A 23,069-nucleotide genomic window follows, 5' to 3' on the forward strand; every position below is an offset into this window, starting at 1 on the left:
TCTGCTGTGGGTTTAACTCAGTCGTTGGTCATACAGTAACATCTGAAGAATGAATATTGTCCAGATGCGAGTATGTTACTTTTTCACATCCCTTTTTATAATGACAAAGGGAATGTTTATTTCCTTTGAATGAACATGTTTGATTTTTCATATTTTATTTTTGCCAATATATGTTTTGATAACAGTTCAAGTTTCATACTTGAGTGTGTGTGCAGTGCCTCTGGTTGATTATCACACTTACAACGTTTGAATGTTACACAGAAAAAACGTTACATGCACTTTTTGAATGTTCAATAATCATAATTAAACAATAAATGTAATGTTGAAATAAAACATTCTGGTCTCTTTTTTTCTTCAAAATACAAACTATTTTAGTCTAATACCTGCTGGGCGAGCTCTGAGTAGAGGCAGTGAGTGTTTTTACGTGTGCACGTTATGACAGTGTTCTGGATGTGGCGTTTACGTGCGCTCAGACAAATCAGGACACACATATCCCTGTGTACATGCACCATCAGAGTGTCCTAGATAATTAGACTGTTTGCTATGGTAACTATGGCACAGATATGGCAAGCTTTTGAACAATTTTCTAACAACAACAAAAAAAACACATACATTCAAGTAAGAACATGAGACTGGAATACTGTCAACTTCAGTGGAAGGCATTTTTAACTGTTGAAAAATACAACAGTCTTACAGTTTATTTCAAGAGCAGCACAAACAGACACTGGCGTTAAAATGTGATTGTACTAAACAGTAGACTGATTTATTTTGTTTATAGGTATAAAATAATGTCACTTAAAAAAGTCTACGTAGAAATGTTAATAATTTTGTTAAAGCTGCTGCTCCTTTCGGTATCAGTTACTTGAGTTCACAAATACTCACTGCAGCTCCAGTTTAGAAAAATCAGGATACTGTGTCTACATGCCACAATATCCTGGATACTACCAGAAAAACCCTGTCAGAGTATTCTGATTTCACATCACCAGGAGACTGGCTTATCCATGAGATTGAAATCAGGAAACTGCGTTTATAATGAACACTCACAAAAGCAGGATACTGGAAAAAAAAAAAAAAAAAAAAAAAAAACTGATCATAACCGGGATACTCAAGCTCATGTATATGTACTCATTGTCAGCTTTTTCATTTCTTAAGTGTATGCATAGTTCTGCAGCTGTGGATCCATCTACTGGAGCATCATAATCCATTTTCATCCTTGAGGACAGGACAGAGTTCGCGGACAGTTGGATCACAATCTTCTGGTATGACTTTTCTTCACCCATGTGAAGTTGTGGCATGGTGAGGACTGGTCCTCCTCCAAGCAGCTCAGATCCAGGTCTTGTCATTATGTGGACTGTGTTCCAGGTTTAACCCTGTAATATGATAATTAAATATGTTTAACTGGATTTTATAAGAGGGAGTCAAATATAATCAAACACTTTCACACATAATGTAGATTATAATGATATAGCAAACACAAGCACAAGCTCAGTCCTCTTTAATTGTAAATGATACAAATATAACGATGCAGCACAGTACACATCTTCAACACCAGACTCCATACTGTAAAGATCATGTGACCATGTTGTCTACCGCATACAGTGGGGTGTCACTCCTGGCTGGCCAATCAGATTCAACCTTGTTTCATAAAATAGACGAGACACCATCCTTATCTTTCACTGAAGACTAGAATATGAAGAGGATGGCGTCTTTGCAGATTCTCCTTTCCGTCCTTCTCTTACTACATCTGGATGAAACAGGTGAGTTTCCACAGTGTTACTGTGTTCTTAATCTTATCTAAACCCAGATCTAACCCCAGTCTCTTTTTTGAAGTGAAGAGCAGAGATTCTCAGCCTTCAGTGAAAGTTCAAACAGTCAAAACTACTTTCCTGCCAGCCACAGTTGGACAAAATGTGACTTTGCAATGTTCCTATAAAAACAACATGCAACGAAATATTTTCTGGTTCAAACAAAGTCTGGAGAACACACTGAGCATGATTTCATCATACTTCGTATTTTACAGTGAGCTCCCAAACAATCAAAGCTTCAGACTGGATGACAGGAAAAACAACTTGGAATTTACAAATGTACAAATCTCGGACTCGGGTGTGTACCACTGCATCAGTTGTGTGGCTCATCAGATCCAGTTCTTGGCGACTGTTTATGTGACCGTTAAGAATTTCAGTTCAGGACTTTGGATTGATCAAATGGAGTTGGAGACAGTGAAACCAGGAATCTCTTTGGTTCTGAACTGTAAAGTTCATTTTGGAACATGTGCAGGAGAATACAGGGTTCACTGGTTCAAACAGTCTGAAGAGTCTGCAGCAGGAGTCCTGTACAGTCATGGAGGCAGCAGTGATCAGTGTGACAACAACACCAACACTTCAACCAACTCCTGTGTGTACAGCCTCCCCATACACAATGTGAGCTCAGAGCAGACTGGGACCTACTACTGCGCTGTGGACGCCTGTGGACAAGTCCTGTTTGGGAACGGGACCAGGGTCAATATGAAGGGTAAGTAAAATCACATCTATGATTCTCCATCAAACACAAGGCTAGAGAGATGACTGGCCAAGCAGTCAATCAATAATATTTTGAAAAAGGCAAATCTAAATTAAAAGGGGCTTGTTATGTAAAAGTAAGATCTGTCTGTGTAATAATAATTAAAAAAAATTGTGCCTTGGAAAATATTCTCCCAACGTGAGATAAAAAAGAAAATAACAAATATAAAATCGCCTACAACTTAAATGTCACTGGTGAAAACAACCTGCATAGACTCATGATGTCTGCACTACTGTCCTATAGTGACCTGCCACATGAGGGGACACGCACACAAACACACACAACACACACACACAAACACACACAAACAAACAAACACAAACACACACAAACACACACACGCACACACACCTTCATCATCGTCATTAACCTGAGAACGCGCGGACCATGTTTCCTTCCATAGTTACTGCGTGGACACCGACGTGCTCCCGTGCGTCGCGTACGTTTTCTCACGTACGCTGCGTAAACCGCGCTTCCTCCTGTGTCTAAACCGCTCTCTCAGTCCTCCTGTGTGCAGACTAAACCAGACTAAACCAGAACTAACACCAAGACTAAAACCGGGACTAACCCAGTCCTGGACTAAACCAGGTCTAAACCAGAACTAAAACCAGAACTAAAACCACGTCTAAACCAGGTCTAAATCAGGATTAAACCAGGACTAAACCAGGACTAAACCAGAACTAAAACCAGGTCTAAACCAGGTCTAAACCAGGACTAAACCAGAGCTAACACCAGGACTAAAACCAGTGATCTCATATATAAAGCATTTCTCTATCAATAATATTTTTAATATGGTTAAGGAAAGACTGGACTTTTTATTGTCTTTAAGTAGACAAAAGTTATTATGTTCAGATTTCCTCGTCTTTGCTACTTTACAACAAACAGTTTCTTATTCATGGAGACTTGGGCTCAACAGCCAATTTGAAGAGAACAAACAAGAACAACATTTGCAGGATGCGGTTGCTACATTCATGTAGTTTTAAAAAGCATGACAATATCAAGTAGTCCAAAGTATTCAAATTACGTTACTCACTTTAAGTAATTAAATTAATTAAGTTACAAACTACATTTTGGGATATGTAATCTGTAATCTGTAGGGGAACACATTTTAAAAGTCACCTTCTCAACACTGCAGATTAGTAATAGTAATAATAATGATGATACTGTGGAATGTAAGTGACTGCATCTGTTAAAGTTTGTTAAACAATAAATGACTTTATAAAGTCACTTTTTTTTTGTTCTATATCAGTCTTTTGATCTGCCACAATAATGTAATAATGAATTTAAATGAAAATACCTCAAGTTGAAGGCTTTTATTAGCAATTTTTAGGTGAGATTAAAAAGAGATTAATTAGATTAATTAATTACAGATCATAATTAATTAATCTGTCAATTTTTTTAATCGCATGACAGCACTAATATAAATATATATATATATATATATATATATATATATATATATATATATATATATATATTATATTATATATATATATGTGCAGTAAGTGCAGATCTGCTGCAGTTACAACATCCCCAGCGGTTGAAAATACACTTTCACTAGGGACAAAGATTCCGTGCCGGTCAAACACGAGGACCGCAACGTGAAGGCCGTAGTTTTGAGAGGAATCCTGTGGTTTGGAGGGACGTAGTCAAGGCTGGGGGCAGTTGTGGTCAAGACGACCGCCCTAACTATAAAGCGCTGCGGGAAACACTGCCCCAGTCATGGACGATTTCCCTCGTGAATATTAAAGAGACAAGCCTCCGTGTAGCTGCACATGTAGTGGTGGAATGAAAACATACATAAATTGTGCAGATTCACTCGTGCACAGCCCTGCACCGAACCGAATGTCCTGTACCGAAAATACATGTTACATTCTTAATATCTAGCTTTTTTTTTCTGATTAGAGTTTAATTGCTACAAAAATACCTCTTACTCTCAAGTTGCCATTTAGTGTCACCTGCTTGCCTCCATAGAGATAAATTTAAGGCCACACCACAGAACTTTTCAAAACAATAACATCTCAAATAAGGTAAATTTTTCACCAGAGAAAACTGCATAGTTCACCTGAAGCCCAGTGAAGAAGAATGAATGAGGGAATAGTTGTTATCATGGCTGAGTGGCTATGCACTCCTGTCTCACAGCAAGAAGGTTGTGGTTTTGACTTAGTTTGCATGTCATCTCCATGTCTGTTGGACTTTCCCCAGACACTCAAAACATCCCCCATCAGGCCGTAACATGCACAAAGGTCAAATCTTCCATCTTAGGTAGTCCTGATATACTCCTGTTGTAGATCGTGGGTATATTTGATGGAACTTTCAAAGCCAAATCTTTTCTTCGGTGATATCTATTTGAAACTGACACACAGCTTTTTATAATCAGACATTGTATTCGGATTTAATTAAGACTTTGACTCTTTACAACCATTTAAATGTTCTTGAATACAAATTAAATAAAGAACCCACATTTAGAGTAATCTATACTTTATGTCTTTGTCTTTCATAATGATTCTGCAGCCACAGTCGACCCTGTTTTCTACATCCTGACTGGAGCTCTGGTGTTCACCTCGGTCTTGGTTGTGTTTCTAGTTTTCTCATTGTTCGTTGTGATGAAGAAAAACAAAAGACAGAATACAGGTATGACTTCATGTTTTGTAATGTTACACTAATAAGAGTTAATCTACAATGAGCATGTTATATATATATATATGTGACTTCCAGCTCCGGCGTGTGAGGACAGCGAGACATTATCTACAAGAGGAAACACAGAGGTACATTTTACTGATTTTAATTCCTGACTAAACCAGAACAACAAACTAAACTAAACTAAAGTTCAGATTTTTTTTTAAATTGGAAACTGATGTATTATTTGGTTTCTACAATTAACCAAAAGGATTAAACAGTAACATATATTTATTTTCAATTAATTGTCTTAAAAACATTCCTGTTCATTTTTAAAGGTTTGCAGTGATCCAGTCATTCTGAACATCCTAATTGTTCACCGTGAATTGCTTTATTGCTTTTCACAAGTTTCAAAGACCAGAGTTTTGCCATCAAGGTAAAGCTAACAGCAACTACCAAGCCAACCGTGCACGTCCTGATTCTCTGACAATGAAATGCTTCTTTGTCCTGCCCCAGTACAGATATATTGTCTAAGCAGCTCTTGAGGTCAAAATAGGTCTGTTGTGTGCAGTTTACATCTCAACTAGTGGTGTAACGGTACAAAAGTCACAGTTCAGTACGTCCCTCGGTTTTGAGGTCACGGTTCGGTTCATTTTCAGTACGGTATGGAAACAAAATGCAAAACCATTTGCTTGTTTATAATTTGTTTTAACATGATACAAACGGGAAAATAAAATAAATGCACAGTGCTGCTTGGCAATACTAATAAGTGAAATTAAATATTCTTAAATAAGCAGCAAATGTATGAAATATTATAAAAAAAAATAATAAAAAATCCTTGTAAACAGTAACCACAACTTTTCAAGAACTAAAGCAGTTCCAGCATGAACTTTTACTCTTAGTCTTCAGATTTTTGGCCAGAAAAAAGGTGAAAGTGAGGACTGAGGTAGGACGACTGTAGCTTTGCAAGTATTCATGTGGTTTGAGGGACGTTGTCAAGGCGGCTGCCCAAACTATAAAGCGCTGCAGGAAACACTGCCCCAATCACAGACGAGTTCCCTCATGAATATTAAAGAGCCGAGCCTCTGTGTAGCTGCACATGTAATGGCTGAATGTAAACACACACAATTTGCGCAAACTCACTCGTGTACAGCCCTGCACTGAATCAAACATCCCGTACTGAAATGGTTCGGCATGAACACATGTACCGTTACACCCCTAAATTCAACTCGACATTATTTATAGAGCGCTTTAAAAACAACACAGGTCGATGAGTGCTGTACACAAACACATAACAAACAGAGACAAACACAGTGACAGGTACAGGTAAATATAATATAACACAAATACAGGTAAAAAGTCAACACTCAAACTGAGTTAAAAGCCAAGGAGAAAAAGTGAGTTTTTAAGAGGGATTTAAGAACGATTTAAAAAAAGAGGGTCAGTCTGATGTGCAGAGGGAGCTGATTCTACAGCCTCGGAGCAGCCACTGCAAAAGCATCACTTCCAAGACAATTTGCTTCTTCTTCTTCTTGCTCAATTTTCATCTAGCTCAAAGGTTAACCAAGTATTCCAGATTTGTATGTCTGCTGGTGTGAAAATTAGGGTTTCCAAGTCACCAATTCCAAGACATGGGAATGCCAATGTTACTTGTCAAAATCAGAGAAACAATGTCCAGAGTTTAAACATTTTTATTTAAAAAATATAAAATAACAGTTACATAAACATAAAAATTTTGATTTTAGAAAAACAAATACTTAGGGTCATAGCCAGAAATGTTAAAAACAACACAAGATTCTAAAATTTCACATTATGGAGCCCACAATTCTTTAGAACTGGAATTGTCCAAACATTTCTTTTAAAGAAATTTATAGAAATTAGGAATTAAAGTTTTATAGATGAATGTTTACGCTTGATGAAGGGAATTTTAGGGGTAGTTGTCTTCAAATTGGGGAAGGAATTGTGAAGGGCTTGTAATCGGATGGTAGCAGAGGAGGGAAGATGAGGGCCTTCAAATTGTGGAGGGCCTTGAATTGGGGGAGTGGTCTCTCTGAGGCAAATAGCAGGGGAACTGACTCGGGGGGCTTGTGGAGGGGAATCTGGGAGGCTAGGGACCTGAGGGGAGCTTTTTTTAAAGCCAAGAATTGGGATAATTAAACTTTTTAAAGGTGGTAACAGGGGAGCTGACAATGTTTGACAGGGAATCTGAAACACCTTCAGGCCATGTGGACCCCACCCACTTCTAGAAGACTGACACGTCCGTCAGTTTCTTCTTAATTGTGGTGGGGGCCAGCCCCTTGCCCCTCCAAGCCTGGACCGCACTGAAATATTTTCAAAAAGTCATATTATTTAGGATTTGACACAAATGAGCACAGAAGTGACCATCACCAACATTCACTCCATGACATTACACTTCTCCAGAGCCACTTACACTTACAATCCCTGGAGCAGTGGTCTTGTTCAAGAGGCATTTCAGTCATGAAGGATTTGAACCTGCAACCCTCTGGTCACAGATCACACGAACAACTTCCTAAGCTCTAGGCCACAGCTGCATTTGCTAACTGCACCTTTAACATACAGTCCTTCCTCAGAGATCCTCTCATGGTCTGAGGAAGAGTAGCTCTCTCCTAGGGACACCGCCTCACTCCCGGACAGACTGAACTCTCTGTTGTGCATTGGAGGCCTTATTTTTTTTTTTTTTTTTGTGGTGACCCCCTTTGTCTGGACCCTGCTGGTAAAACGTACCAGGAGATCCTCTACAAAAATGCAGCAGGAACTTTAATAAGGAAATGCACCCTTGGAGAGCTGTTTAAAAAGAGACATGTGAAAATATACTGACCCTAACCAGGCACATTCTTCTCATCATACTGTGTCTCCCTTTTGGTGCCGCTTCTTGGCTTTGGAGTTTTGCTGGCTTGGTTCAGAGCAGCTCGGCTCGGAGCAAATTACTGTTTTGGCAGAGCCTTTGGATTGTAGCCAGGACACGAAAGGGCAGGTCTGGCAGTAGGGGGGGTCATCATAGGGGACAGCAGAGGAGAAAGCAGAGGGATCCGGAAAGGTCCTCATCCCTTAAGTCCAATGTGGTCACTATAGGTATGTCTGTGTTTGAGGTCCGCGGGGCCCTTAGATCCTTGACGACGCGCTGCTCAGTTTTACAAATTTGCCTTCGCGTTTACCATGGTATTCCAGAAAGCAGTGGTGGACAGAAAGATTCATGGCCAAGTACAGAGCACAGAAACAGAGGACAGGCCACACACACAGGCACCATCGTGACCATCTTCATTATTACATCTAATAATAAAGCGTTATTGGTCAGAGTAATAGAAAGAGCACTGTTATCATGCTAGTTGTTGACAGTCAACTCTGCTCTAATGAACTAGAGCAAATAGTCACTCAGTGATCATTTCTGAATCTTGTGTGTTTAAGTACATGTGTCTCAAATATTTTCTGAAACTGTATGTATAATATTGTTCATGTTATTTGTTTTGAACAGACTGATCCAGACCACCTCCATTACGCTGCTTTGAGCGTCAACATGAAGTCCAGGAGACAGAGGAACACTGACCCATGTGACTGTGTGTACTCCAGGGTACGGTAGCTCAGCTAGGACATTTTGTTGAAAAATAGAAGATTGTGAATATGTTGTATGTAAACTAAATAAGTTGTATATCACACAAGATAAAACAATGCTGAATCTTGTTTATTGCATGTGCATATTTAACTGTTCTTAATAAATGAACTGTAAAATCACTGATTCCTGCTTTTCATTGTTGAGTAAAACTAATGGTTCAGAGACACAATCACAGTCAACAATAAAATAACCCTCATTAATGTTCAATAATGGTCACTAATTTATTTTGTGATTTACAAATAATGTCTCTTGACTTGGATCGCAAAGATTTGTGACTTTTAAAATATGGGTCCCCAGAAAAAAAAGTTAGTGAAACACTGATATATAGGACAGATAACCCCAGTCTCTTTTTCTGAATGAAGAGCAGACATTCTCAGCCTTCAGTGAAAGTTAGGCTTAGGATTAGGTTCCTGCCTGCCACAGTTGGACAGAATGTGACTTGCCAATGTTCTTACAAAAACATTATGGAAGCGACAGTGATCAGTGTGAGAACAACGGAAAAAGTCCAACCAACCACTGTATCTACAACCTCCCCATACACAATGTGAGCTCAGAGCAGACTGGGACCTACTACTGCGCTGTGGACGCCTGTGGACAAGTCCTGTTTGAGAGTGGTATCTTCAGAAGGTATGGCACTAGACTCACTGGTTTCATGCATGCATCTTCACATATCTTAAATTGAACTTAACTGAAAATTCCGAATGCCCCCGCTCAACCATCTCAGATTTGACAAAAAAAATTCTAGGAGGTTCACAAACTTTCCAACAGGAAAAGTCCCAAATTTTATCTCCCAGCTCCTTATAGTTTTGTCATTAAAAATATTTTGTCAACTCTGCCCTGACGTGTTTTGAGCAGAGTTTTCTGAGGAGCCACTTTCAGATTGCTGTATCTGAAAAATTATTTAAGGTTGGTCCTACAAATTTCCAAGGGTTAAAATTTGGCAAATGTACTTGTGAATGTGCTTTAGATTTATCACAGATTTCTGGGGCCTTGAATTTGCTCAAAAATTCTCCTCTTCAAATATGAGGAAATATGGAAAGTGCTATTTCAAAGACAGAGGATCTGTCAGAGAAGTTGTGGATCTCACTGAATTACTTTTGCTTTGAGAATGTATTTTATTGACTGACATCTTGTACAAGCATGGGCACTGAACAAGACCGTTTCCTTCATATGCTGGTTATGAAGTGAAGTGGTAACATCATCACATCACTATCAGGATGAAAATCTCTCACCTTTTGGTGAAATTCGCCAGTTTGAAGCCAAAACAGGTGACCTACGTGAATCGTGTAGAATCAGTGACAAAAGCTTTAGCTTTTTTTTTTTTCTGTGAGTGCGTGCACGCTGCTCCACTCACTGCTGTGCCGCTGGTGCTTGCTCGTTGACCGAAGGCCTTTCCCACAGACTAATACCCAAGTTTGGAGCAGGTACCAGCCTGTTGCCTCTCGCTGCTTCTGATTGGTCAACTTTACAGTCAATCTATTTGCTTTTGGCCTATCACTGTCTCTAGTCCCTTGCCTTAGTCTTGTTTACTTCCCAAAACAAAACAAAAAAATCTTTGCATTTCCTCTGAATGAGCAGAGACAGCACAATTTGTCACCAGTGTCACAGTAAAATAAAGAGCCCTGTTACACTGACAGTAACTATAAGAGCATTACAGCAGAGGAACAAGTAATTACAGTAGTAACAAGTAAGTTACTCTAACTCTGGTCCATTGGTATATTCTACTTTAGTTTTTAAATAGTTTTACATTAGTTAAACATATCCTGTTTGAAGCTTCAGGGTATGTTTTCTGTGAATTATGTGGTGTCCCGCTTAACAGGGGCAGCACCAACTCTACGAGTCTGTGATGAGACTGGGCTCTTAAGACACAATAATGCAGTGCGTGCTATAGTTTAGTGTTAGCAGTTGAAATACAGTCCTTTGTGAGTGTCCACATAATGTTTTGTGCTGTTAGACCTGGATATGCAGACAGAGTAGTAAACAGGTTGTTGTGTTAGCCCAGTGTGTAGTGGTTATACAGTATATATAGTCTATGGTAGTGCTGGAGCCTGTTATAGACCTTTTCACAACGGCTGGAAGTCCTGCCGGAGTCGTTCATTAATGTGTCATCGTAGTTCACCTTTAAGCTTTCATCTTTCTTACCTTGATAGTTGTGGATAAATTCTTCTGAAAGAATTTATGTCCTTTGTGGACCTTGTTGGTTGAAGATTTGGTGATGGGGCAGATTTATGAAGCTGGTGGAGAATATACAAGACATTTTGTCAGAGAAAACCAATGACTGGTAGGTCCACAACCCTGTGAGAAAGGTGTGTAGGAGCTGTGCTGTGCCGGTGCTGTGTGCTGTGTCTGTTGTATCCTGACCCTGAGTAAAATGTAATACCGAATGTGGCTTGGTGCCTTGGTGTTCATATGAACTGTGTACATAAAGTTTTGCACGAAGAGGCATTAGGGCCGAAAAGTAGCAACTTTGTAAATAAAACACTGGTGCTCCAAGAAAGACAGTGCGAGAGACTTACATAATCCTACATTTATTTTACTGGCAATTAATCTACTGGAACAGATATTTATCAGTTCTGGTACAACTTCATTATATTTAGTTAAATTAGCTGAAAAAACTCTCCATATAACCTTGTACAACAACTTTTTTTTTTTTGTTTACTTACTGAACTGCAAAGTTTTCTATAGGCTGTGTGTAAGGACAACACAAGGCTGCCCTTTAACCCCTTTACAGTTTAATATCACATTTTAGGAGCAAAGCAAAATTAAGTTTCTAATACAAGCAAAAGTAATGTTTACAACATGATCATTGTTACAAAAGATGCATTATTGCTTTAGAAACAGACACTGACATCCTCTACCGTACTCGCCTGTTTGAAGCTTCAGGTCTTTGCATCATTTGTGGTTATAATCAGGTCATGTCATACTCTTTAGTTTCATAAAGATATCTCTGTGAGCTAAAAATAAATGGTTAAGTAGTTCAGCTACAGCTTGTGTTTGCGCCTTCACAAAAGCAGTAATATGAAAGTCAGGAGAGTTCTATCATAAGGTTGTACTTGAATTATGTCAAGAAACTACATTTCTCATATAAGAATCTTATACTTTCAACTTTGAAATATACATCTTATATACTATTGTTATATTTAAAATTATATTTACAAAATCAAGTACAAAATCTGAACAAGATAAATTAAGCTGCATGGACCATTAACATGCATGACAAGTGTTTTTTTTTTTTAAGGGAATTTTTAAGGGAATACTCTATAATAACAGTTATAAAGTCTGTTGGGCATAATTGAAGGACACTTAAAGAAGACACAGTACTACATTTTTCTTGATGAAACATGAACATACAATATCGATATCAAAGTATTGATATATTGACTGACTCAGTTCAATTGTGAGTATTGATAGTATTATGCAAATATCAGTACTAATTAGCATTAAGCAAATTGTAATACTGGCATAAATTCTAGACACATTAGGGACATTTCTTCATTGTTTTTGTCACCACCAGCATCAGCAGCATTTTGGACTGATCAAAAGTGGTATATTCTGAAAATATTTTCCACTAGTCTGTACAACTCTTGATATGAAAAATCTAGTCTACAAATGGAAAAACATGCGACTTGCTAACCTCATTGTACAGTGTCTCTTTTGATCCGCCAATCACACGCGAGCTCGACTATGAAAAGAAGAGACTCTATCAATATGTTTCACTTCAGCACAAAATGAGGAAGATGACACCTTTACAATCTGTTTTTGTCCAGTGTCTGCTGTTGGCTTCTGTGGGTGAGTCATAGACTAAAGACAATTTATATGCTTATTTATAATCATATTTATAACCTTTTTTTTTCAGTTCAGATGAATGGTCTACATGAGGAGGGTACTTTCCTCTCAGCATCTTTTGGAGAGAACATTACATTACGTTGTGCTTCAACTGATGATGTCCAGGTCGGAGCTAAACTTTACTGGTTCAGGCAAAAATTGGGCATGAAACCAGAGCTCATCTCTTCATACTTTAAGTATGACCAAAAGAGTGAATTTTATGGAGAATTTTTCAGGAGCAATCGTTTCCAGCTGGATTATGACAATAACAAAAATGACTTGCATATCAAGAATGTAAACATCTCTGATTCTGCTGTTTATCACTGTGTACAATGCTTGTTACACCAAAGTGAGTTCCTGGAAAGTGTCACTGTGATTGTGAAGAGTTTGAAACCTACAGTTGAAGTCCATCAGTCTCCACATGAGGAAACAGAAGCAGGACATTCTGTGGTTCTAAACTGTAGTGTCCAGACTGAGAGGTGTGAAGGACAGCACAGGGTTCACTGGTTCAAACAGTCTGAAGAGTCTGCAGCAGGAGTCCTGTACAGTCATGGAGGAGGTCATGTGGGTGATGGGTGCAAGAACAATGGAAAAAGTCCAACCAACTCCTGTGTGTACAGCCTCCCCATACACAATGTGAACTCAGAGCAGACTGGGACCTACTACTGCGCTGTGGCCGCCTGTGGACAAGTCCTGTTTGGGAACGGGACCAGGATTGTAATAAAAAGTGAGTTTTTCTTTTATTATTGTGCTTCAGTTACTTCCAAATATTGTGTTGAATATTACACTCAGACAAGATTTTCACATAGTCTTTAAATTTGTAGTCAACTGCTGAATCATTTTTAACTTGTAATAATTATGCTGCTGTTAAAAAAAAGTTGAGCACAGATGCCTCAAAGCCTGACGGGTATGGATACGTTGAATTCGCTCAGCTAGTTTTTTTTACTGTCTTAAAAACAAAACTAGTTCTTTTTAATTGGTTTCCAGTGATCCAAAGTTTTTCCATTTACCTTATACATTCCAAGCATTCACCAATACGTTTATGAGCCCTTTTCACAAGTCAAAGACCAGAGTGGAGTTTTGCCATGATGGTAAAAGAAAACAACATGCAAGCTTGTTTTGACCTCAAGAGCTGATGATACAATATATCTGTACGAGGCAAGAGTAGTTTAAATTGGGTATATAGGAAAACATGTTACTGCTCCTGAATGTGAACAGTGACAAAAAAAAATAATAATAATAATAATAATAATTCTAATGACATAACAGTATTAATTTGTCTTCAACAGACCATGTAATTTAACAGCCTGTCATAATCTAACATTAAAAAAAAAATGTAGAGTCTAAATGAAACTGGAATTTGTCAGTGATTAGAAAGTGTCCTGGTTTCACAGATGGAGAACACAGTATAATTATTTACCTCTTGAGTGGAGCCTTGGCAGTCTCCTCAGTCTTGGTGATGTTTTTGGTTTTCTCACTGTGCAGAGCCAAAAGGAAATACAACATTCTGTCCACAGGTAACAGTCTTTTACCCATATGTTTTTAAAGATCTATGTATACTTACAGTGTACACTAGGGGTGGGCATTCAATGAAATTTTCTTAATCGATCGTCGGAAGAATTAACGATCGATTATCGATGAATCATTAACGTTTTTATATTTAAATGATCATCATTATTATTACTATCTGCACTAATCTGCATAAATAAATTAAACTTTACGACATATAAACCGTAACCACTCTAGAGCCACATCAGCCCGTTTGACATTATAATGTGTTTAATTCAGTTTTGCTCAACACTCACAGAAACAAAACTTAAAACTGCATCGTTAATTTGCATAAACTCAGCAAAGATAAAACTACAGCTCTTGTGTCGCTGATGCGGTTCAATTTCTGTCGGATTAAAAGACATGACTCAGTGGAATACAGGTTAGTGTGACCATATTTGCGTTTGTCAAAACCAGGACACCGTACGGGGGGAGGGAGGTGGGGACTCGTCATCGACATTGAGCGACTCTCACCTGGCAAAACTTTTTCCCACTGGACACCGACACATATGTTCCTGCTTTGTGCACTGTGCACATGGACTCACACTTGTCCCGAACGCAATGGAAAGTGTGGAATTTCTTGTACAAATCATAGTTAAATACACATTTGTGCTTCGGTATATTGCAGAATGACCGAATGTTTGTGTTTGCTCACTCCTTCTGATGCAGAGACACATGTACAAACCCCTGTTTGGTCATGTTACGCACAGCAACCTACATTCAGTTTGTCGATTAAAATTAACGTAATCGATGAAATTCTTAATGATCAATTATTGATTAATTGATTAATCATGCCCATCCCTAGTGTACACACAAACTTTGTGACCAAATTAGAACAACACAAGTCTGTTCTCTTTTTCTCCAAAAAAGTCTATCAATCAAATGTGCTTCTTTTTTTTTTTTGCCCTGACTACTATAAATTAAAAATGTTACCGTCACTCTTAAGATGTGTCATTCCATGTGAAATCAACAAAATGACCCCATCATGAATTTGTTTAAAATTGCATGTACAATACCTAAGTAGAGATGTATGACACTAGTGTTGCCCCTCCCGTGCTCGAGAGGGTGTGAAGGTAAACCCTGGAAAAGGAATACAAGGGACAGGTGATTTGTCTTTCACATCTCAGGACTGCAGGGTTTATTCTGCTATAACAAATAATTTCTAATAAACATTTCCATTGCATCTTACTTACAGAAATTACTGATACATGTTTAAAGTTTTACATTTATACATTCATTAATAACCAAACAAAATTGTACCATTTAAATCTAATTAATTACTAATTATGTAACTAACTTAGCTGCAACAACTTAACACAGCGACCAGCTCGTGACATCAACTGTTACACTGGCGCTGCACTTGCACATGAACTGCAACTTTAACATGTACATTCTGTGCTGAAGCTTTACAAAAATGTACAAAGTAAAAGCTTAGACAAGTTTATGAACAGCTCACCCCGTGTCTAAAAATGAACTCAAAATACACCCGCATCTTTACAACTGCGCTAGCCTAGCCCGCGCTAGCCCAGTCTATGCTAGTTATTGCTTCAAAATGCGTTTTACACACAACACACCAGTACTGTTTGGGTGTGATACAAATTATGTTTTACCAACCTGGAAAAGGAATACAAGGGACAGATGATTTGTCTTTCGCATCTCAGGACTGCAGGGTTTATTCTGCAGCGCTGTCCCTTGAATTTCTAACTCCTCCTACCGGTGCGCCCCCTAGCGGCACTCCACAAACGATATCATATAAAAAAAATTAAAAAAATTGTGGGTGTCTGTTTTTTAATTACCGACATTAACATATAAAATGCATTACTTCATTTTAGCTGTTTTAGCTCTTTTAACTCATTACCATGAGCCTTATACGAGCGTAGATTTTTTTTCTGTCAGTTTGTGATGTTGACCTTACTGCATTGTTAGACCTTACATTTTACAAGAACATTTTACACATTTACAGAACTCAAATGTCAATCCAGAATACTGGCTACGAATGAAGGGGTGAGTTACTATTACTTTTTCTTTTTAATGCACATAATTTATATTGTGAATATACACAAGACCACGTTGCTGTGTGTTCATTATTGTCAGGAGCAGGACGTGCACTCCCTCCATTACGCTGCTCTGAGCGTCCAGCCTTCGTCCAGAAAACAGAGAGTCACCGCTCACACTGACTGTGTGTACTCCAGAGTTCATACACAGGACTAAACAAGCACATGGCTGCACCTCGACTGTTTTTGATGTGTGCGTTTGTGCTTTGTGACTTGCTGCTTCCCTTTAAGAGGGGCTGTGATGCTGATTCAGATTTTTTGGAGCTTTCTAACATGTGTGCTGTAGTTGGGCAATGAGTGTTGAGGATGAGAAGAGTTCTGAAACTTCCACTGATCATATGTGCAAGTGTGAACCAAATCAATGTGCCAACGATACACAACACGAACAATTTGAAATGTGGAAATGTGGAGTGTGATGTTTTTAAATGAAAGAGGGAGTGCATGGTTTGAATGTAAATGGCGGATACTGGGATGTGCTTAGTCAAGCTTTATTACCTCCACCAAGGAGGTTATGTTTTTGCCGGTGTTTGTCTGTTTGTTTGTTTGTCTGTTTGTTTGTTTGTTTGTTTGTTTGTTTGTTTGTTTGTTAGCAACATAACTCAAAAAGTTATGGACCCATTTTGATGAAATTTTCTGGATTTGTTGGAAATGTGAAAAGGAAGAACTGATTTCATTTTGGGGGTGATCCGGAAGAAATCCTGGATTCTGGATCACTTTGAAATTTTAGTTAACATTGTGGTAAATGGGGCCAAAAATTTTGTTTCTCAATATCTCGGTTAATTATTGACCAAACCCCATGAAATTTGACTCAGGGATGGACAATGGGATCCTCTTTCATATTCCAAAGGCTGATCCGGATCTGATCCAGAAGACTGATTTTATCGCAATTTATATAAAAAATGGGGGTAGTCCTTGGCGGAGGTCTGCGCTCTCTGACTGCTTTTCTAGTTTCCAACTACAGTGGGTCCATATAGAACATTTAAAAAATAGGCAGAAAACACACAAGTTCCTCCAGTGCCTCCAGAGTTTAGAGGTGAACCTGACACTGTTCTACTCAGGCATTATTAAAATATTTACAGTTTCATTTTGTGAATCCTCAAAGTCAAATTTTTATACACCGTTTCTGATCACAGCTTTTATTGTACACATTATTCTGCACAAACAGCAAACTGGCACATTAGGATACAAAGTGCATCATTATATGCAACCTTCAACTTTTTAAATTTAGTTTTACCGTAATTGCACCATCATCCAAAACTGTTATACGCACTTTAACAAAGGCCGAAGTCAGTGATGGTTTTGTATTTGTATTTTGAGAGTTTGTTAATGTGCCCAAGGGCTGCAAATGGAAACAAGCTTTAGCTAAATCTGGTATAAAACATTGCATCTTTTATTACATTAATGTGTTTGTGTTTCCTTTAAAGTCCAGTGCGGTTTATTTGTGAAATAAGTTAGAAAATAGACCATTTAATGACGTGTTTAATGCATCTTATAATCCAGAGCAACTAATAGCCCAGAAATACGGTACTCTGCGTAATTATGTGTAACAGAAACACAAGAGACACATTTATGACCACGCTATTCACGTCCAGGCACAATTTACAATTAGGTCACACCACGTAGGACGCGTCTAACTTACAAACTTATGCTATCAAAAGAAATATTCACTTAAATTGTAATTTCTCACCTGAAACACATTTATGACCAAGTTATTCACGTTCAGGCACACTTTTTTTTTAATTACTTCCCTGACCCCAACGAGCTGGGTCATAACAAATGATGATGATGATGATGATTATTATGATTATTATTATTATTATATTAACCAGCTATTGACAGTGATTTTAAATTTGACGAACAAGTGAACGTGATTGTAAAATCTGGCTTTTATCATTTGTGACTGTAAACCTTTTTTTATTTTTTAAATCATTTGAACAGCTTTTATCTCCTTTCGTTTAGATGACTGTAATGCTCTTTTCTCTGGCATCACCCACCACACTCTTTACCACTTACAGTTAGTCCAAAATTTTGCTGTGCAAATTCATTTTAGAGTTGATTTTAAGATTTTATTGTTTGTTTTTAAAGTTTTGAATGGACTGGCCCACAGTGTTGGGGAGTAACAGATTACATGTATCGTAGTTACGTAATCAGAGTACAAATTATGAGTAACTGTATTCGGCTACAGTTACTGTTTAAGTGAGTGGTAATTGGATTACAGTTACTTTGTTAAAATAAATGGATTACATGTTGTTGTTGTCCCCCCCCCGGTAATTTCACTCATTGCCGGAAACTAAACCAGGTCTAAACCAGGACTAAAACCAGGTCTAAAAACAGGACTAAAACAGGACTAAACCAGGATTTAACAGGACTAAAACAGGACTAAATCATGCTGCGCGGACGTGTCTCTTCTTCTATTAATAATATTTTTAATACGGTTAAGTAAAGTTTGGGCTTTTTATTTTCTTTTATCAGACAAAACATCTTATGTTACGATACCCTCATCTTTGCTTCTCTACAGCAAATCAAGTAATCTAAAGTATTCAGATTACGTTACTCACTTTAAGTAACTTCATGGATTCCGTTACAAACTACATTTTGGTGTGTGTAATCTGTAATCTGTAGGGGAATACATTTTAAAAGTCACCTTCCCAACACTGCTCACAGTACACCTCGGACCACATCCAAATTTACACTTCCGCACACTCTGAGGTCCGAGGACCAGCTCCAGCCAAAATTTAAAACCGTGGGGACAGGACCTTCTCTGTGTTCGGCCCTAAACTCTGGAACACTCTGCCCCCCACATCCCAACTGCCCCCACAATGAAGAGTTTTAAGTCTCATCTTAAAATCCATCCAAAATCTATTTTATGATTTTTATGGTTTTTGCTTTTATTTGATTTGACTGGTTTTATTGTTTTAGGACTGGTATGAAAACATTTTTGCAATTCACCTTTTTATTGTCTTTGTTTCATGATCTCTGCAGCACTTTAGAAACTGCTTTGTTTGTAAAATGTGCTACAGAAATAAAGTGGATTTGGACAATATATCTTATACAGTTGTGCAGTGCAGTACCAACACCAAACTCCATACTGTAAAAACCACGTGAGAATGTTCTGTACCTCTTACAGTGACATGTCACTCCTGGCTGGCCAATCAGCTTCAACCTTGTTTCATAAAATAGTTGAGACACCATCCTTATCTTTCACTGAAGACTAGAATATGAAGAGGATGGCGTCTTTGCAGATTCTCCTTTCCGTCCTTCTCTTACTACATCTGGATGAAACAGGTGAGTTTCCACAGTGTTACTGTGTTCTTAATCTTATCTAAACCCAGATCTAACCCCAGTCTCTTTTTTGAAGTGAAGAGCAGAGATTCTCAGCCTTCAGTGAAAGTTCAAACAGTCAAAACTACTTTCCTGCCAGCCACAGTTGGACAGAATGTGACTTTGCAATGTTCCTACAAAAATGAAATTAGTGGAAAACTGTACTGGTACAAGCAAAATCTGGAGAACACCCTGAGGATGACCTCGTCGTATTTTGACAAGAGTGAATTTTACACTGATTTCCACAACAACGATCGCTTCAAACTGGATAACAAAGACAAGAAAAATAACTTGGAAATCACAAATGTAAAAATCTCGGACTCGGCTGTGTACCATTGTATACGTTGTGTGGGCCATTTTATGGATTTCTTGGCAACTGTTTATGTGACTGTTAAGAATTTTCACTCAGGATTTCAAATCGATCAAATGGCGTTGGAGACAGTCAAACCAGGACGCTCTTTGGTTCTGAACTGTAAAGTTAAATTTGGAACATGTGCAGGACAATACAGGGTTCACTGGTTCAAACAGTCTGAAGAGTCTGCAGCAGGAGTCCTGTACAGTCATGGAGGCAGCAGTGATCAGTGTGACAACAACACCAACACTTCAACCAACTCCTGTGTGTACAGCCTCCCCATACACAATGTGAGCTCAGAGCAGACTGGGACCTACTACTGCGCTGTGGACGCCTGTGGACAAGTCCTGTTTGGGAACGGGACCAGTGTCAATATGAAAAGTAAGTAAAGTCACATATATAGTTCTACATGGAACGCAAGATATCCGTTTGGATGCCGGGCCATTTTCAACCAGCCAGGCATCCAAATTAAAAAGGGTATTTTTAAAAAGTAATTTCTGATTGTGTACATTTCAGGTTATTAAGTTATTGTTTCTTGAGTGTTTAAATATGCACCATGTAGCTTTTCTGGTGGAGTGGTTTGATACCTACTTGTTGTTTCACATATATTTATTGAGAAATCAGTATTAATTTAGGTACAGTGAGAGTCACACTATGCAACCAACATCTGAAATTATCGCCCACATTTTTGTTCCACTGTCAGAGTTTATCTACCAATTTTTGACCCTGTTCAACTATGGGACCTACATCCATTTACATCATAAGTCCATGTGAGATGACAGATGTGTAATCTATACTTTATGTCATTGTCTTTCATGATTTTGCAGCCACAGTCGACCCTGTTTTCTACATCCTGACTGGAGCTCTGGCGTTCACCTCGGTCTTGGTTGTGCTTCTGGGTTTCTCTCTGTACATTGTGATGAAGAAAAACAAAAGACAGAATACAGGTATGACTTTTTTATGTTACATTAATAAAGTTGTATCTATACTGAGTGTGTAATGTGACTTACAGCACCAGTGTATGAGGACAGCGGGTCTTTATCTGCAATAGGAAACACAGAGGTACATTTCATTTTTTATTACTTTACTTTATTTTTCATTCCTGAATAAACTACACTAAAGCACACCACACCACTAGATCATTTGCCCGACTTATGACCCAATTATCTTCTCCCCAACTTCAAAGAGGCATGACCTGACTTTGGACCTTCATGTGCTCTTTTTAATCTGCTGTGCAGCCCTGAATAAGCAGAAGAAGTTGGATGGATTTATGACTACCTCTTGTGTCGCTAAACAGCAGCTTTCTCATATTATCCATTAGACTATTAATCCAGTTGAAGCATTCTTTAAAAAGCCATTAGGTGTGTCTGTTTAAGAAGCCGTTAGGTGTGTCTGTTTAAGAAGCCGTTAGGTGTGTCTGTTTATGTCCACACAGAGGGGATCGTGGTGAAGCTGCAGCACATTTGTGATCGAGGCCTCCTGTGCAGTTTATTTGTCTTTCCCCAGTACAGATCTATTGTCTAAGCAGCTCTTGAGGTCAAATTAAATCTGATGTGCACTGTCTACGTTTAAATGTAAAGCAGTATTTGTCCAAGTAACAGAAAGTGCACTGTTGGCATGCTAGTTGTTGTTAGCTTTACCATGACAGTCAAATCTAATCTAATGAACTAGTTCTGTTTTTCACATTTTGAAACAGTAAAAATCTGCTATAGCAATTTTTTACAATGGTAAAAAAGCAACTACAAAAGAAAAGGGCAAATAGTCATCATTTCTGAATCAGATGTGTCTCAAATATTTTCTGAAAATGTATGTATAATATTGTTCCTATAATTTGTTTTGAACAGAATGATCCAGACCACCTCCATTACGCTGCTTTGAGCGTCAACATGAAGTCCAGGAGACAGAGGAACACTGACCCAAGTGACTGTGTGTACTCCAGGGTACGGTAGCTCAACTAGGACATTTTCTGTGTATTGTATGTAAACTGAATAAAATGCATGTCAAACAGGGTAAAACTATAACGAATGTTTTCTATTTCATGTGCATATTTAACTGTCCTTAATAAACAAGCTTTAAATCCACGTCTGTTGTGAGAGTATTTCTTACACTGGGATTGCATCTCCACAAACCTGCCTCCTCTTACTTGTTTGCAGTGTAAAATGTTATTTCTTTGGCTATAATTTTCCACACTATGTCATAAAATGTATTTATCTCCATGGCCAGCCTGCTGAGGTATGTTTTTTAAAGTGTCAGTATCTAACATTCTGGAGGTGGAAAGTCAGCTGTATGACTCCATGACAATAGAAAACCATACAGTGAATGTTATAGCTAAAGTTACAACATTTCTATGAAAACAAGCAAGCCAAGGAGTCAGGTTTGTGAAGATGCAAGGTCGCTCCCATTTAGGACAGATTATTATTATTATTTTTTTTTTTTTCTGTGTTTTCATACTATAAAAGCACTCAGGATGAGAAAAAAGAAAAGAAAAGTACTTTGTAGGTACGCACTTTTTTCCCGCAAAAAAGCTACACAAATGTACACACTTTCTATTCCCATGCAATCACATTAAATCACAATACAAACAAATCAACACATCATAAAATCCTCAATCATCATAAAATTAACATTAAAAGAGAAGAGAGAAAAGTGCGGAATAAAAACTTTTCATTTGCACAGTTAAACAGAACCATTTTGAGCCTGGATTTAAACAGAGTCACAGAAGAGTCTGTCTCACATGTTCAGACTGTTCCAGGTTTTAGCTGCATGAACCTGAAACTCTGACTCCCTGTGTTTAGTCGTGACTCTGGGCACCAGCAGGAGGCTGGTCCCTGAGCTCCTCACAGTGCAGATGATTCATATGACACTAACATGTCACAGATGGACTTTGGTGCTTGGCCATGGAGAGACTTGTACAAACAGAGCTGCTTTAAAGTCTCTGAGCCACAGGAGCCAGTGCAGAGACCTGAGACCAGGACGCATGTGCTCGTACTTCTTGGTTCAAGTCAGGACCCGAGCTGCAGAGTTCTGGATGTTCTGCAGCGTCTCACAGTGAGCAGACTGTTACAGTATCTAACCTACTGGAGACAAACACATGGATAAGTCTCTCCAAGTCTGATTTATAAAATATACCTTTGATTTTTGCAATGCTTTCACTTTCAAT

General features: G+C 38.3%; 3 protein-coding genes across 4 annotated transcripts; all 3 read left to right on the forward strand.

Annotated features, from left to right (window-relative positions):
• The first annotated feature begins 2,023 nt into the window (after window positions 1-2,023).
• Window positions 2,024-10,673, forward strand: LOC110168903 (uncharacterized). The gene is made up of 5 exons (XM_055156220.1): window positions 2,024-2,511; window positions 5,074-5,193; window positions 5,278-5,327; window positions 8,672-8,767; window positions 10,629-10,673. The coding sequence occupies exons 1-5, from the start codon at window positions 2,205-2,207 to the stop codon at window positions 10,671-10,673; spliced, it is 618 nt and encodes a 205-aa protein (XP_055012195.1). The 5' UTR covers window positions 2,024-2,204.
• Window positions 10,674-12,537: 1,864 nt separating this feature from the next.
• On the forward strand, window positions 12,538-16,725 carry LOC110168902 (uncharacterized). The gene is made up of 5 exons (XM_055156221.1): window positions 12,538-12,598; window positions 12,666-13,361; window positions 14,029-14,151; window positions 16,146-16,186; window positions 16,277-16,725. The coding sequence occupies exons 1-5, from the start codon at window positions 12,538-12,540 to the stop codon at window positions 16,391-16,393; spliced, it is 1,038 nt and encodes a 345-aa protein (XP_055012196.1). The 3' UTR covers window positions 16,394-16,725.
• A 2,502-nt stretch (window positions 16,726-19,227) lies between these two features.
• On the forward strand, window positions 19,228-21,913 carry LOC110168901 (uncharacterized). 2 transcript variants are annotated; one of them, XM_020934391.2, is made up of 5 exons: window positions 19,228-19,521; window positions 19,595-20,290; window positions 20,737-20,856; window positions 20,922-20,971; window positions 21,754-21,913. In XM_020934391.2, exons 1-5 carry the CDS (start codon window positions 19,455-19,457, stop codon window positions 21,856-21,858), a joined length of 1,038 nt encoding a protein of 345 aa, XP_020790050.2. In that variant the 5' UTR covers window positions 19,228-19,454; the 3' UTR covers window positions 21,859-21,913. The 2 variants fall into 2 exon arrangements, with proteins under 2 accessions (XP_020790050.2, XP_055012594.1); XM_055156619.1 differs by lacking the exon at window positions 20,922-20,971 and having other exon boundaries at window positions 21,754-21,821.
• The last annotated feature ends 1,156 nt before the right edge of the window (window positions 21,914-23,069 follow it).

This window comes from Boleophthalmus pectinirostris, unplaced genomic scaffold, assembly GCF_026225935.1.
Source record: "Boleophthalmus pectinirostris isolate CB_2022bp ecotype Guang Dong unplaced genomic scaffold, ASM2622593v1 HiC_scaffold_20, whole genome shotgun sequence".
NCBI lineage: Eukaryota > Metazoa > Chordata > Actinopteri > Gobiiformes > Gobiidae > Boleophthalmus > Boleophthalmus pectinirostris.